This window comes from Gavialis gangeticus, unplaced genomic scaffold (assembly GCF_001723915.1).
Source record: "Gavialis gangeticus isolate Ggan-Ray unplaced genomic scaffold, GavGan_comp1, whole genome shotgun sequence".
NCBI classification, from domain to species: domain Eukaryota; kingdom Metazoa; phylum Chordata; order Crocodylia; family Gavialidae; genus Gavialis; species Gavialis gangeticus.
In genome coordinates this window covers 53,521,725-53,539,753 of record NW_017729030.1, presented here as the reverse complement: position 1 = coordinate 53,539,753, position 18,029 = coordinate 53,521,725, and the positions used below count along the sequence as shown (strand labels likewise).

General features: G+C 39.9%; 1 protein-coding gene across 1 annotated transcript in view; it reads right to left on the bottom strand.

Moving 5' to 3' along the window:
- FHDC1 (FH2 domain containing 1) overlaps positions 1-18,029 on the bottom strand; it is a 55,312-nt gene that overhangs the window by 28,609 nt on the left and 8,674 nt on the right. Inside the window, exons 3-4 of the mRNA XM_019522222.1 lie at positions 13,752-13,813; positions 13,020-13,122 (exon numbers count right to left, since the gene is read on the bottom strand). Coding sequence (XP_019377767.1) covers positions 13,020-13,122; positions 13,752-13,813 — 165 coding nt within the window. The remainder of the gene's footprint in view (positions 1-13,019; positions 13,123-13,751; positions 13,814-18,029) is intronic.

Here is an 18,029-nt window from a genome sequence, read left to right as displayed (position 1 = left end):
AGCCATGAGGGAGAGGCAGATAGGGGGCAGAGAAGTGTAGGGGGTGGAACAAGTGGTGGCAGTGGCAAGGAGCAGAAGTCAGACCACTTGACTCCCCCCAGGCTGCAATGGTTGAAGAATCTAATTATTGGGGGGTGGGAATCATCTTAAATTCAGAGTCGTTATGAATTCGGGTAAACATGCTACTTGTTCACATACAAGCACTACCACATACATTTAAAAAATGTGTACACCCTTGTAGCACAACTTCCAGGTAAGTTATGAGAACATTTCACAAGACCAGCATACATAAATAATCAGAGCCCATGTCTGTCATACACCCTTCTCCCCTCGCCTCCATGCTTCATATTTGCAGTCTTTCCTGAACCCCACATCATTTAAATATAAACATACACATATCCTCACTACTCCATCCTGGTCTCTCCCTTCTTCCAAGACGTCATTGACAACCACATTCATACATTTGTACTCCAAAGTCAGATTTCAGTTTTGTAGATGGTGAAGTGGTCCTGGAGAAGGGTGGACCTAGACCAGTTACCTTTGCTTTTCAATTCAATTTCCAGAGGACAGGAACAATTCACAAGTTGCCATGAGTTTAGCAAGGGATCACAAGCCTCTCGGAACACTAGGTTCCAAATGAATCACTTAAACAGCTTGTGCCTAAGTTTAGCATGTGGCTTGCACATATGCTTTTCAGACATTAACGATTCTTTTTTTGTTCCACCTCCTGAAAATGTCTGGGTTGAAAGATCATGTATTATATAGAAGTTCTTCTAGCACTGGCTTCTTTAAGACCTGTTTAAACTTTAAAAGATAGTAATCAGGCTAAAAATTTCTGGAGTTTTGTCTACACAAAAGCTCACACTAGAACTAGTATCATCAATTAATTCCCCATACAGTACAATTCATTTGTGAAGGCACACTTGTACATGCCTGGAAAACGCGCTCAATTATGACACAACAAGAACCAAAAAAGACTGAGAACTGTGCATAAGCGAGAGATAAAAGCTTTTTATTCTGCCAGTTAGGTTTATTTTTGTGAACTCCCGGTGCTTAATAAAGGTAATTGAAAAAAAGTCTTTGCTCAAGCATTAACTCTTTCCTCTTTCATTAAGATGCAAAAAACCCACCATTAGACTTATTTCTGACTCCCCTTCAAAAAAGTTTTGGAAGACCAGACTTGATATTACTGTACTTTATACATTTTATATGCATACTAAAAAGGTAGAAGAAAAACAGAATCATCACACACAGAGATTTTATCCAATTTTAAAGTAAATCTGAAGCACATAATTTCGGCACAGAAAACCATTGTGTCAACAGCTGAATTTCTACTGAAATAAACAAATTTCTCCAAATGAATGATTATTCCAACACTGTTTTGAATTCTGTATGAAAAAAATTGTTTCCAATTAATATTAATTGGGTTTTTTTGGCTAAAGTTAAAAACCAAACCCAAAACCCAAATTGAACATTTTAATTTGAAACAATGAAAAACTTGTCACTTTGTTTAAAATACCCATGTAAAACCCCCAAATTTCAGTTACAAATATAATAATTGGAAGTGCAGGTAAGTGAAGAAGCACAAGTTTTATGATAGATACCAAAAAAAAGGAATCCTAAATTGCAGACAGGATGTAAATTTCTTTCTTCCAGCTACTTAACAGCATTTCTTAAACCCTCTTTAATACAAGGCGTTCAGACAAAAAACTCCTTTTAAAGACCCAACCTCTGCACTCATGTATTTGAAGCCTGAGAAAGCTCCTAATTTATATCAGTGTCATCCAAGAAGTCAGCCAACAAAAACAGGAAAGACCAGACTTGACATTCCTAATACTTCTAAAGGTGCTTAACAAGCAGGGAATAAACCAAAATACATACCTCTTTTAGACAGCATTTAGCAGGAAAAAAAGGACATATCATTGTGTAGTCTTGGCAGGTGTTCTTTAGCCTAGCCTTCTAGAAACAGTGGTCTACAGCCAAAATGACAACTGTAAACCCACCCATCATCTCATTACAGTGATGTGTAAATTTTGAAATTTACATGAAAAGAATTTAAGTGTTGGGACAGCTCTTTGCTTAAACACACACAGGAAATTAGATGCAAAAATGCAACTCTAACACTTAAATACACAAAAGCCAGAAAGCAAGATGTTCCCATTAAGATGCACCTCAGCTGTCTATTAACTTACCTATATTGCACATATTATAGTTAAATGTACTTTTCATGGTAACCAGGGCAAAGCTAGATAATCTAATATTACCTACATGGAATGCTAATATTGCAATGAGAATTTTATTTTGTTTGCTGACTATTTAATTTCACTGTTTAGTTTTTAAGCATTTCACAGTGAGAGTGCTGGAGTGGTGCAAGGTGTGGTTCCTTCTACAAAAGCCCTAGTACATTCTATAGCAGGATTCCCACGGCATACGTCATGGAAGACAGCCATATCCTGGGGCTGGAAGGGGTAGGGACAGAGCCCTGCAGAGATTTTAGGTAATGCTGTAGGCCAAAGAAATGCCCCATGAAGGCAGCCATAAAACACAGAGACTCCCCACTGCAATCTGAGTGACAGCCCAGTATCAGCCACATTTGATGCCACTCCCTTGCTTTGTGTGCTCCTTGTTTAGCTCTCCAAGACAGAGGCATAGCAGGGCAGCCCTGAGCTTGGAGCAGCACCAACTGAGGTAGCATATTCAGCTGTTTTGCCCCTATTCTCCTCCCCACAACACTGACGGCATCCAGGATGCTGCTGCAGGTGGCCCTCAGCTCAGTTACACTCCTGCCCTGAGGAGCAGCGCAGAACCTCCCTCATTAATTTCCAACAGCCGTACATGGTGGGTAGAACCAGGCCATTCTACTCCTGAGGAAGACAAGCACATAGAAGGTACAATGTGCAGAAAGGGACCTGTTGATCTACAATGTTGTAACCAGGTCCCACACATTTAAATTTTGCTAATCCAGTTCAGGATTGCCAACCCCAAGTGTTCGAAGAGAATGAATCGTGCCTCCCAAGACAGTCTTGAGACTGTCTTAAAAATCATGAGATTAACAGTTTTAAAGCCTTTTGGCATTCTGGGAACTTTTTCTCCCTTTCACTGTGGATCATCTCAAGCTTCCCTCTGCAAGTAGGAGTATAGAACTGTTTTAAGATGAAAGTGGCCTCATGTGATTATATGAACATGGTTAAGAGGTGGGGCTCCAGTTAAAACACCAAATTATTGTAAGAGCTGTGATGAAATTGCAAAAGGAGTTGACAACATAGCTGTTAAATGCATGCCCATAATGAGTTAACAGACATGAAATGTGTTTATGACTGATTTAATAAAATATATATATATTTTAAAATCACTATAAATTATTCAGTCAGACCTCTGCACCCAAGCCCTTCAGAACACTTTTCTTCTAATTGTATGCCATCAGGTAAACAGAAATGGCATTGGGATGTACATGTACAAGGGAGTATAGTGCAACTGCAAGTTCAGTTCTGCAGTTCTTAAATTAATGGCAGCTGACAGACAATTTTTTCATTTAGGAAAACATTTGCAGAGTCCGCACATGCATGCACATATACAAAAATCAGATTTTATGTACATAGGGCTCTCCCATATGCACTCACTCATGCTTTAAAATGTGTTATTATATGAAAGAAGTCTGACTTTTTTGGTGTATGAACAGTTAGAGTAGCTACACCTATTGCAAATATTTAGCTATTCTTTAGAATGAGGAGTGCCACTGAGTGAATTATAAGTGACTTTCCTAGTGTTTAATATACTGGAGTACTCTTTTAGCACTGGCTTTACTGACAAGAAGCTGGCTTTTATTTATGCTTCCAGGAGAGCTACAAAGATTCCTGAATGAAAGTATAGGAATCCTTGACTAAAACGGTATCAGTGCCACTCATTTTTAGACACGCTTGCAATATATCCAAGTATATTTCCCCATTTCAAACAAACATACAGCAGTACAATGGTCACAAAGTTCCTTGCATTTTTCATGGGGTTTTTTTTTTTTTTTTAAATCACTGCAAATGTTCAGAGCATTGTGTCGAAATGAGATCCCCTTCCCACAGTTCTTTCAGCAGGCAGAGAAAGAGAGTCCTACAAATCTAAATGACAGATGACTACGGGTTTAACACACAGTAAGCAAGCAAAGAACTGATATAATACAGAGGAAGTAAAAGACAGACCGATATCCTGGATGTGCATATATGTTGACGAGCTATCTAGAAGGTGTATTCTCACTAGATACAGAAGAGTGAATTAAAGTGGCTGCTAAGCACAGGACTCTGTAGACTCAGTCAAAGTTTACCAGTCAGGACCTGTTGAACAGTGCAGCAGTATGCACAAAAAAACAGTTCTGTAGTTCTGAGAATAGCTAATAACTATTTTAATAAGATATAGACAAAGATGTGTAGGTAGGATTGCTTAAAAAAGAGAGAAAAGAGAGAGAGTGCGCATGCAAGAGAATCAAGATGGCTCTTTTCTATCAGAGACCAGAAAGATGGAAATCAACATTTTTCCTTAATAAAAAGACTGCCCAACAAGAAGTGAGCTGGGAAAGAAGGAAGCTTCTTGGGTTTCAGAGACATATTTCTTCCTTCTGCAGGGTCACAAGACATGGTAAGGTAGCAAACAAACACGTTTCCAACTATAATTCTAAAACAGTAACTTGCTTATTTTTTAACCCATACAGAAAAACTTACACTTGTTTTTGCACCTGATTTAAGTCATACCATTTTCTGTGGATGCCCTAACAATACACTCTTAGTGCTCTACTTTAACAGCTGTAAGTTTCAGGAATTGGAAGCTCTGTCCACCTCTGAGAACTTGAAAGTTTCCTAAATCAAACATCTGAAAACATTTAAACATTTTAAGTTTGACAAAACCCTTCACAACTTGACCAGTATTTTAATAATGACTGTACTCAGTATGACAAAAGCTTTTAGCGAAGTGCCAGTATCTGCCATTCATACACACAAATTCCTGCAGCTCTTATGGTAACCAACTAAAAAGATCTTAGTGTTGACACCCCTGTAAATACATGCAAATAAAGCTGTTGTAATACAATAGAGGAGAAGGTATAAGGAATTTTAAATGACAAAAATTCTGTAGGCTTTATTTATTTGTTGGTTTGGATATATGTCAAAGCAGCTGTTGACCCATCTCCAAAGATAAGATATTTAAATAACTGTCAATTGAGATAGGGGAAGAGGTCAAATTCTAGAAGGGCACTGAAATAAAGTAATGTACTCACTATTTATCACATCACTTTCTAGAACACTGATAAAATTACAAATTATCTACAGGGAATAAACTCTTGCTTTATGCTGTAAATGTTGTGGATCAAACTGGAAGGAGCATCATACAACTGTGTTTAGGAATGTCCTCCCCACAGCCTCTTACACTTCCTGAACAAAGGAAACAACACAAGTTTTTTTTATCACCATGTCCTAGAACAGTGGCTCTCAACCTTTTTTTGGACTCAAGGCACCTGTCAGAAAATGCCAGCTCTTAGCTTTTACTCATTTGTTAACAACAACAAAAAATAACAGGGTAACTCTTCTGTTGCAAAGAAAGACCACAACAGGTCAGAATGTTTTTAATGGCCATAAACTCCAAGAAGGCTGATTTAGACTAGACATAAGAAAAAAAAACAGGTGGATATATGTCTTGCTGGGGTCACTTGATTCCAGCTGACTTCCTGTCTATGGTGGGGTGGGGTGGACACAATGATCTCATAGGTGCCTTCCAACCCTGAATGTCTCATGTCTATGAAACCCTATGGATTCCTATTTGAAAGATCTGGGTTCATCTGGTAAATCATGTTTGCACACCTAATGCTGCAGCACCCTTGTTGAGAATCACTGTCCTAGAAAATTGCAGACAACATCTTGGAGGACCCAGGTAGTTAAGAGGGTAGGTTTCATACAGCGCTAAATTCCTAGTATGGCTACTCAGACCTTACCCCGATCAGCAAGACTACACTAATTCTTGGAACTATACTTGTAAGTTGGCTGAGCTACAAAGACAAAAAGTATGGGAAGGGGTGCTGCAAAAACCCAGGTTATGTCAAAGATCATTTATACACATATATTTTTGTGTTGCAACGTGCTGGATCTCTGGTGCATCTAAGATCTTAATCAAGTCTACTCAGATGCACCAGAGATCCAGCACATTGCAGCACAAAAATGTATGTGTATAAATGCCCTTTGACGTAACCTGGGTTTTTCCAGGACTCCTTCCTATACTTTTTGTCTTTAAAGCTGAGCGGAGAAATTGAGTCTTCTCCGCTTGTGAGCTGATGCACACTGTGCTGCATCATGTGCAGCTGTATAAATGGCGAAAAGCACAACAGCACACAGAAAATGGTGGTGGTGTGCTTTTGAACTAAAACATCTTCCATGTGTTTTAGTTCAAAAGCGTGCCACTGCCATTTTCTCAGCACTGACGTGCATTTCGCTGTTCATACAAATGTATGCACTGCAGCGCTGGGCGCTTTTAAAAGCACCTGGCACTGTGGCACAAGCATGTGTACAAATGTCCAAACAGACATAACTAGAACCGGTTCAAATAAAAAGAATCTTTTTAAGCAGCTTGTTCATTAACTTAAATAGCAAAAGGGAAGGACAAATAATAAAAAGAAAGCACATATGAACAAGACTCCAAGCTATGTGAGAGAAAAAAAAATTAACTGACTATACAACAGTACTGAGAGCCTAGGTAATAAATAAGAGGAATTCAAATTACTCATTTTTAACATAATCAAATTAGTTGGTATTATTGAAATTGAGTGGGAACTGTCATGCACCTGGAATGTTAAAATATGCAGTTCCAGCTTACAAAGGATCTAATGGATAAAAGAGAACAAAGTACTATACCACCAAAAATGGCATTACCTGCTTTGAGTCACTGATTACTCAGAAACTAACAATCCTGACAGCCTTGGGAAGAAAGGCTTCACTCTGTAATATAAATTGAAGGTTGCACAATGCCAGTACTACAAACATACTTGAAATTTCTAAAAAAACAAAAAAAAAACAAAAAACTTTTTCTTAAAATTTTCTTTTAACTTAAAAGGCATTGTGTTGTACTTGGCCAGATTTTAGGTTAAACGTCACCTTGACAAATAAGAACTATTAATGAAACTAAAATTAATATATGCATAGAAGCAAGTGATCAGGACTAAATTATGTACTGCAAAATTAAGTAAAAAAATACATATAGTAATGCAGGAATATTTTATGCTGGCCTGCTTATTTGTATGCATGTTGGTTTAGTTTAATAGGCAGCTGGAAGGGGGCACACATATACACATGCACATACTTTCAAACAAAGAGTACTAGGGAAATGGACTTAAAATCCACGTGGTCCCTGGGGTGTTAAGCACAGAGTAAGGCTTTCCTAACTCCAGGCAAGAGAAACCTGTGTTCAGACTTTTGGTTTAAAGTTTGGCACCACTAGCTACAGGCTCCTATAAAGGAAGAACTGTGTGTTGCCATACCCAGCCTGACCAGCAAAGTATGCACAGTTGATGCACAGGGCAGTAAGCCCAGAACCTGGAGCCTTCAATTTTGGAATTTTCCCTCTTTAACTGCAAATTGGTAATGCATGAATCCCAAAATCTACAGGGTTGATAGGGAAATCATAAAGATGACAAAAGGATCATTAACTCTGCACTTGTGGCACTATGTACAGTTGACAGCAATGAATATATATAGAAAGAATTGTGGAAAACTGGTTAGGAAAGCAAAAAGACTATGGCTAGCTGAGCTAAGGAAACTAACAGAAAAGAAGTTCTATTCTTTTTTTTTTTTTTTAGGAGGAGGAACAGAAGGAGTCAGATAGTAGTAGATGCCTTTGAGAAGATGAAAATTCAGAAGTCTATGAAGCTTAATGAAATTCCTATAGAGGCACTGAGATTACCTCTGTGTAAAGCAGGTATAAGTCTGTTCACCGAGATGATGTCACAAAAGAAAGAGTCAGATGCATGGGGAAGATTTATGGGGGTCTATTTTTAAGAACAAAAGGAGACATACAAGACTTTGGCAATTAGAGGCATAATACTCATGAACCACACCACAAACCTATGGGAAAGAATCAAAGAAAGATTAAAAAGTCAAAACTGGAGACTGCCAATTCACAGTTACGCCAGGTAAATCAATGATTGATGTGATCTTTCCAGTGAGACTCCTAATAGAAAAGTAAGAGTATAAGGACACCAAGAAAAATCTTCACATGGTGTTTCTTGACATGGAAAAAGGCTCATGACCAAGAAAACTGATATGGTGGTACATGAGGGAACAACTGGTAATGGGAATTTAAGAGAGACTTGTGGTAAGTATATATAGATGCTCAAAAACATGAGTTGGAAGCATATGTGGGAAGACCTAGGATGCCCTCATCAGGTCTGGATTCCATCGAGGGTCAGAATTAAGACCACTGCTATTTGTGCTACTCCTGGATTTACTCAGCAACAAGCAGGAGGATGCCCCTTGGGGTTCCTGATGACGTGGTCTTGATTTCAGAAAGCAGAGAACGGGTACAGCGCAACTTAGATTGGGGTACAGATCAACAAAAGGCATCATCAGCTGGGGTGTCAGGGGTGGGGAGCGCACACGACACATGCAAAAGACAAGAGGTTTTTTGGTCACATCTTTTTATTAGACTGAGCAGTTGGGAGAAATGATAGACAAGTTTTTCCTTCCAAACCTGAGGAAGAGCACGTTGTGCCTGAAAGCTTGTCTAACCTCTCTCCCAGCTACTCAGTTGGTCCAATAAAAGATATTACCAAAAAAATCCTTGCTTCTCACATGCTGAGGGTGAGGCTACTGAGACAGATACGTGGAGTCAAAGTGAAAAATCATTACAGAAATCAGAGGCAGCATCAGGAAAGACTATAACAATAGAGAGAAAGCTCAGCAAGGGCAAACTGTGAGAGTGTATGTAGTCAGAAGGCCTGAAAAGTATTTGGGGAAAAAATGCAGGCCACAAGATCTGGAGGCAGGAGAAAGAAAAAAAGAAAGACCCAAGAAGACATGATGTGAGCGCACAGAACAGAACTTCAAAGCGCACAGCGTCTCTGAAGGGATGGTGATGGACAGTATATTGTGAAGCATGAGAACTTAAAAAGTAGATTGACCTTGTGGGAGACATGTTCAGATGATGAGGAACAGCAGAAATTTTAAAAAGGCACTATTCTATTGCTAGACAATAAGTGTTTAATTAATACTGGCCTTTAGTTGCTGGAAAAAAGCCAGATGACTTATTTATACCATAATGATAAAATGCTTTCCATCCTAACAGTAATTCAGGATAATAGCATATACTTAAGTTAGAGAGCACTAAGTAAGATGTGGATAACTGACAACTAAGAATGATAAAAGTTCTGGTCAAGGAGCAATCCGGACTGTTAATACTGATTTTCATTAAGTCTTAAGACAATGGGGAAATTCCAGGGGACTGGAAGGAAGCTAATGCGCCAATACTTTGAAAGAGCATTGGGATGATCTGAATAATTATAGGCTTGTGAGCAATCCAAGGAAGAATAATGGAACAGCTAATGTGGAACTTGATTCATAAATAATTAAAAGGGGGTCAGTCATAGAGTTAAGACAAGATTGATGAATGGAAAATGTAGGTTGTCTGACTAATTTAACTTTTTGTGGGATTATAAAATCTTTTGGTCCAGGGAATAGTGTCTAATAGACTTCTGGAAGGTGTTTGACCTGGACTTAACAACTGTGATTAACAAATGAGACCATACAAAAACAACATGGCTCATATTCAGATATATTTAAAAAGCTCAACTAATAGGTCTCAAAATAGGTCTAACTAGAAGAGGAATCATCACTATACAAATGTATTCCTTTTTTAATCTTTTAGAGATTTGGTGGTTTAACAATTTATTTAACAAATATCAGTGACCTGGAAGAAAAACAAACAAAACCATGCTGATATGTTTCCAGATGATACTGAAATTCAGGGAATGGTAGATAATGAAGACAACAGGTCACCAATAGAGTGATCTGGATATTTTGGTAAGCTGCCTGCAATCAGTATACATGTCCATATGATTACATGTAATGCCATACCTAGGGACAAGGAATGCAGGCCATATTTACAAGACTGAGGAGTCTATTGAGGCAAGTAGTGACTCAGAAAAAGATCAGGGGATTATGGTGGATAATCAGCTGGATATGAGATCTCACAATGCAATGCTGTGGCCAAAGGGGCTTGTATGGCCAGGTGAGAACAGGTGCAGAAGACAGGTTATATAATCTCTGCCTCTTGGACCTGTGCAACCACCGTTCAAATACTGTGCCCAGTTTTCATGTCCATAATTTGAAAGGGATGTTAAACATTCAAAAGAGTCATAAAAGGAGCTATGAAAGAATGATTAGAGGATTAGCAAACTTGCCTTTTAATGCAGCATCTTATAATGAAAGACTCAAGGAACCTAATCTGTTTGATTTGTCAAAAAATAAGGTTAAGAGGCAATTTGACAGTGATGGTCAACCTTTTTGGTAAGTGTGACACAAATCAACACTGCACATGCACACACCCCAAGGACCACTCCGATCCTTTCCTCTTACCCCAGAGGTTCCCAAACTGTGGTACGCGTACCCCCAGAGATACGCAAGACATCTCTGGGGGGCACGCGGGAGAAAGTGTGCAATGGCAGATTTAATTGTCATTATAAAAATAACTGGGATTTAAGGGTTTAAAATATAAAACCTATGCTGGTAGAGGTAAGCAGGCAGCTGGTAAATCTGGAAGGGGGTACACAATAAGAAAAAGTTTGGCACCCTCTGTCCGATGCTCTCTGCTGCCCCCCCTTTTCCCCCCTGCCTGATCCCCTGCCCCGCTTTCTGCTCCCTGCCCTATCTGCCACTGTGTTGCCTGTTCCAATCTGCTGGTTCTGTATACAGAGACTTCCCATGCCACTTGTGGTAACCATGCTGCAGGTTGGCTGGCCCTGGTCTAGAACATGGGGAAGAATAAATCTGATAGAGGGGTGCTTCCATCTAGCAAAGTCATGCATAACAAGACCCAGTGACTCAAAGTGGAAACCTGACAGATTCAGGCTAAAAATAAAGGCAAAAATTGGTAAGCATAAGGTCCACTGCTAGAGATTTTAAAACCAAAATGAAATATTTTTGTATAAAAATAGGAGGTATTTGAACAACAACAACTAGACCTGAAACAGGCTTTAATTCAGGGGAGTCTTATGGCCTATGCTACGCAAGGTGTTAGCCTAGATCAGTGCTGCTCAAACCTTTGGCCCCAGGAGCTGGATGAATGATGCTGGTCCAATCCATGCCCCATGCTGCCCCAACTCCGGGTGCCCAATCATGCATGCAGAGTCATAGCATCTGACCCCCTGGGCTCTCCATAGGTCTGGAAGCAGGGGAGCAACAATTACTGTTGCCACTGCTCCCCAGTCAACAAAGCTTTGGGACTCTGGGGAGCCCAGTAGGCTGGATGACACTGCTCCACAGTGGGCCAGGGGTTGGACACATCTGGATGAGATGATCAAAGTGGTCCCTTCGGCTCTTAATCTCTGAACCTGTGAGTTTCGTGCTGCTGTCTAGCTATGAGTTAGTTTTCTCTCCTTACAGAAATCCACTTCACCACCACTCTGACGACACTACACCAGCTCCCTGACACTGCACAACAAATAAGATATACTTTTACTGCCAGCAAGTGCTTGACTGGGTGCAACCTTCAGCTGTTTCAAATCAAACCTTTACAATATTAGAAACCATGCTCTAGTAATCAAGGGTTGCTAGGTCAGACAAGCTTTCACAGTTAAATCTCCACCAAAATGGAACTTATGGGTCCAAATAAATTAGGTTTGCAGGGCATAAAATTTATATTGTATCAAGGCACATTATCAAATCACACCTCCCTGAATGTTAAGCTACTATTGCCATGAGTAACACCCAAGATCTACAGCTGAAAGATTAGAGTGGAAACAATATTTCTTCATCTTATTTTGTACATGTAACATGCACAAAGGGATAGGGATTCAGTTTCTCTTCACTCCATCATTTTCCTTTTTTGTATAGATTTTTTACCCAGAGAAGAAAAAACATCTTAAAAGATATAGTACCTATTTAGAAAAACCACAAAAAAATAGGGTGGTGGAAAAAAGGATAGTTTTAAGGATCAATTTTAGTACCCCACACTACTTTGAATGCTGGTTCTCAAATAAAATGAATTTCATATCTATGGTGTCTCATCAGATACACACATAGCCTGTTAAATCCAGTATGTGGAAATGATCAGAATTAAGATAGCATATGTGAATTCAAGTCACTGGAGATGTGTGGTATCTTTGAACTGAGAGCAAGTGTATTGTGGAGCTGAAGAATCAATTTTTAAATATAATGACATTCAAGTGGTAAAGCATGCAAGCTAAAGGTTAATCTGGATATTAGTTAAGTGGTCATTTCCCCATACTCATTATTTACTTTGATAAGAAACACTTGAGCAATTTTAATGCTAATTCAGTGAAGCTTGCAATATACAAGTCTCAAGACACATGCACAAAGGCAGGGAGGAAGAGCCTTTGAAGCAGTTGTCTTAAATTTATCAAACAAACTCACAGATTTCTTGGATTGTGGGCCAATGGGGTAGCATAGTGACGCAGTAACCCAATACCAACACTAGATTGTAACTGCTGTGGTTCCAACCATGTAACTGCTTGGGAAATAGGGGCCATAAATTAATTAAACATATCAAGGAAGCTAAACTTCCTTGTTGGTTCTTTAATATGAAATGCCTTCAAATAAAGTTAAACTACCTTCTGTAAAGGAATGATTAGACTGTATTTCCAATACCACAGGTCACTGTGTGCCACTCCCAAGGGCAAATTTTTGCACTCAGTAGGTTTTACCTCCGCATCTCTCAGGTTTTTATGACTTTTCCAAAAAGATAGCAACTATTCTCTACAATCCCAAGTTCATAGGAACTCTGCCACACAAAGAGGCACCACTTTAAAACACTTCACTTACCTCTTCTGCTTCAGGCAATAACTTAAGTAATTCACGCAGTGTCTCAGATCCATAGGGGTCACTTCTTCCATGATAAATATCTTCACTTATGGACCGAGCAGACCTTGAAAAAACAAGTGGTCAGATTAAACTGTAATACCTGGAACTCTTGTAGGTGTAGAAATGGAAAAAAAAAAAAAAAAAAAAAAAAAAAAAAAAAAAAAAAAAAAAAAAAAAAGCAAATTTTACAAAAATTGTCAGTAGCTGAATCAGTGTTCACAACATCCACCAATCAGTGAGGCCTCTGCGAAAAAGTAAATCAAATGCATGGCAGCTAAACTGCTTTAGCCTACCTTTAAAAAAAGGAAAAACTTTCATCCCTCCCCCATCCTTTCACTCTTCCTACAGAAAAGCAGCCAAGGAAAACAACTCAGTATCTTACAAGATTCAAAGGCATTCTATTACTGCCTATGAAACCTCAACTGGCAATGGCAACAATCAAACTGTGAACTAATTAGCACAGAAAACTGAAAATGGAAGATTTAAGCAATACTGTCATTCACATAAACATGTTATGAAAAAAAAAAAGCTATGAATCCCAATTAAGAAAATTTGTAGAGAGTCTTAAAACTAGGTTAAAGCAGCAGTGCATTACACATTACACCTTTGCATAATGTCTTTTATGTCCTATTCCATTTATTTTAGATTATTACTACTATTACATTTGAAGCTGTATAAAAAATAAAATCTTACTTTTTAAATTGTTTGAGAAATATTCCAATATTCATACTTCTTTTGGCATCCAACACAGAAACCTGAGAAAAAAAGCAATAGATATTATAGCCAAGTAAAATAATCCAAGCAGAAAAGCCTAAAAAAAGATACACCTCTTTAAAAAGTGCTAGTAAGTATCATTTTGTAAAGAAGTCCATACACAAAGAGTGGCCACCAAGGCACAAGTCAAATGAATGGATAGGACCATTCCTCAATAAGTAAAAAGCAAGTTATTCATTACTGAACTAATCTTTACTAGGAAACAATGCAGCCCACCCACACGAGTTTCTGCTCGTGGGACAGATTTAAAATAGCAGCAGGTTGGAAGAGAGTATTAAGGCAAGTTTTATTTCACCTTATAACAAGAATATTTTTCTAATTATTTAATAAAACTGCATTTCTAAAATGCTTCTTACTAAAATCTAATTGGGACAGTCAGACTGCGAAAATCTTGGCTTCCATAGAATGATCCATGCATTTCAAAATACCATTTCAGGGTAACTTACCAAATGCCATGGTGATGCATACATGCAACAAAAATTTAACTCAGTACACAGCACTGACAACGCACAGGAATTAACAGCCATGTTGATTACATGGAAATATTTAAAGTCTATCTTCAGTTAACTTGAAGCAAACTTTTTTTTTAATTTAGCTATGTTATAATATTTTATACATCTAATTCTGGAGGGAAACAAAATAAACAGGGAATTTTTCTCTTCCACGCTCCCATTTTAAAATTTATTCTAACCAAGAATCAGCAAAAAAAGTTGCACCATGCTGTAACAGCATGCAGCTATCAATATGAAAGGTTTCCAATTGTCTCAGTGAATGAATGATGTCACTGTATTCCCTTAAGATTAAAATTCTGCCATGGCAATTCAGGTGAAAACAGCCTCTAAAAGCAGTCAGAATGAGTCTGGAATTACTTTGTGGCAGCCAGGTGACAGTATTAACATGAAACTATTTCCTTGTGTCATCTGGGTTCCATAACAAATAATTCCAAATACAAAGATGCGCAGGACAACAACTGGCCTTACACAGCATTAATTCTTCATCAACTGCAAAGACAAGCCTTATGCCAGTGTAAGCAAAGAAAAATAAACCATTTTTATTGGTGGTGTCAGGCAAAAGAATGAAATACTGCTTGTTCTGAAACCACTTGGTGAAAATCAAATACAGGTATAGTTAGCAGAGAGGTATCATATGGGTACTTCCAATACAATCATGCATACCCACGACAACTTCCTTACTTGCCAAATGAATAAAGTAGATTAGAATATTTTCCAGAACTTTGGAATTTCCTCTTTTCTTGAGCCAAAATTCCATAGAAGTTAGAAAGAGTAGGATACACTAGAGTGTCAGTAAATTATATGAAGTCAATCAATCACTGCTAACCTGAATCCCTTCAAATTTAGCACATGCAAAGGGTAAGGTATATTTTCTCCCATCATCATAGAAGATGAGAGGGCCACACAGGTCATTAAAAAAAGCCCCTGCACTTAGTGCAGGTTAAACTATCATTCACCTACTACGTTATCTAATCTCTTTCCACATTTTTCACTGAAGGCATCCCTCAATGACCTCTTCCACTTCAGTTCCACTCTCTAATTGCCCCGCTCATTTCTAATCTAAAATTTGCCATTGTTAGACACCTTTATTACAATACGTTTGTGGTCAACCCTTAATTTGTTCAGGTATTTGTTCATATCAGAGATCATTCCCTCTACTAGTGTAAGGTGTATACATCTTTTCTTTTTCCTTTTCTTCTCATAAATTACCTTTAATTTTTGTATGCTTTTTTACCTGCAGCCCTTACAAATACAAAATATACCATATCCTCAAAAAATGGAAATCAGTAATACCCCATTTTACTTCTTTTACCATTTTTACCATGGCAGGGGGTGTCAACCAAGGGTATGTGTACCCCTAGGGGTACTTGGAAAGGTCATAGGGGTACACGCAAGTAGGCGGGAACAGCTCTGGGGCACAGCAGCGGAGTCTCCCCCGACACGTTCCTACATGTCACCTCTTACCCAGAGGAGAGGGAGGGGTGCGCTGGGCAGCACCGGCCCCATGCAGCACACTGCAACACCTCCCCACCCCCTACCCCAGCTCCATCTCCTGACGGGCTGCGGGACCGCTGCCCTCAGCCAATAGCCAACAGTGAGAAGGCACCACCAGCCACCCCTTGCCTGCAGAGCCACAAGGCGCAAAGAGTCTGAATGGTGGGGAGGTGGGGGAGAGAGTGTGCGTTTCTGTGCCTACTCCCAGAAGCAGGGTGGGGGGCATAAGGGCAGTAGTGCCCCACCATGGATGGATGTGGGGTGGAGGGGTTTACATGCGGCAGCTGCCACCACCACCCACCAGCCCGCGCCGCCTCCCAGGAGCTGGGCCAGGGTTGGTGGGGACAAGGCAGCAGCACCCCTCTGCAGGCTGCACAGGTGCCACCCGGCTAGCCAGACATGGTGGGGGGAGCTCGCACACAGTGGCCACTGCTGCCACCCACCACCCCACACCACTGCTACATGCTGCTTTCCCATGGCCAGTTGCATGTGAAGCTCTGTGGGCTGCTAACAGGTGGCATGCGATTGGCCAGGCATGAGACCCATCGGCAGCTTACAGAGCCACACGTGCAACTGGCCATTGGAAAGTGGCGCACAGCAGTGAAGGGCGGTGGCGCAGGGTGGTGCAGGGTGCTGGCAGCAGCCACTGCATGTGACCCCCCCGCATCTGGCTGCCACCACCAGAAGGGGTACGCTTGTTAAAAAAGGTTGAAAACCCCTGAAATATGGCATAACATGTTTGAACCAACTGAGGTTCTGGTTCAATGCTGAATTAGTGAACCAGTCTAATTGTTGTGCATTTCCCCTCTGAAAAAAGCAATAGGAACATAGACAACTTTGTTTACCCTATCCGCCTTTACCCTATCCGCCTATCACACCAAGTCACTGTCCTAATCAAATGGCAAGGTAAAAAACAGTAATTTAACAATTCTATTCAAGGGGCCTAGGAAATCGATGCTCAGTGTTCTGCCTGATTTTACACTGGTCACTTCTATTTTTCTATTAAAGCTCCTAACCTTCAAAAACTCCTTTAAAAAAAAAAAAAAGTCTCAAACTGGGCAACAAAAATGCAATCCCTGGGCACTTTTTCAAACGTTGGTACTTATGCTGTGCACAAAAAACAATGATAACCTCTGTTTTTACGTGCAAGGCTCCTCCATATTTTATTTTACTAAAGCTTGCTCTGCATTCCTGACACCCACCCTTCTCCCATTCGGACTGTTCACCTCACTTTGTTCTTGCCCCAGGTCACCTTGGCCTTATTGTTTTAAGCTCTCTTGCTATTTTGTCAAGCACTATTTCAATTCTCTTTTCTTTTCTTTTTCTTTTTTTTTGAGTCTGCCTCTATATTCTGTTTTTGATCTGCAATGGTTCCTTATGATTTCTTTACAACACCTGAATTCATCAACTGTCTTGAAACCAGAGATGTCAAAAATACAGCCCATGGAGACAGATCATCCGCCTCCCAGTGCTGGCCCCTTGCGGGGACCATTCAGGTCTCATCCCTGGCAGGCAGGATTCAGCACCTGCTCTGGTTGGTTTGAAGAGGGCACCGCATACTGCTCAGTCTGGGGCCAGTGCCGGATCTTGCATGCAGGACCAGGGAGGGGGAAGCCTAGTCCAACCAATGGGGCTGGCCCCACACCATTCATCTGACCTACAGGGCCAGATGAGCTTGACACCTCAGCTCTAAAGCAATAGCTTATATATCTACCTCTCTACAACCTCTCCCCTACTGAGCAGTTTCACATTTAACTGTCCTTCTGAGTTCTGGGATATCATGAAGTCAAATTAAATGCACTGAAAATATCATATAAACTTCCTGTCACCTTACAGTTCATCTCCTCTTCCTCCTGCGTATTTTCCCATCTCAACATGACAGCCCACTGAAAACTTAAGCTAACGCTTTCTCACCTGGCAGTCAACCTACCTCTCTCTTCAAAGTCCTTCTTCCTCTCCCCTTCCATATTAAAGTAATGCTTCTTGTGGTCATATTTAGTACTTTCTATAACTCCAATTAAGCCTTTATCATTCCTTACCCTAGCTTCTTCACCCTCCCCACAGTGTGTATTAGGGGTGCACCAATAAAGATTTTCTTGGCCAATATTGATAGCTGATTATACCAGGCATATTGGCCAATACTGATCCAATTCACAGGAATGCAGCCTGGCAGCTTGGAGAGCAGCATCCT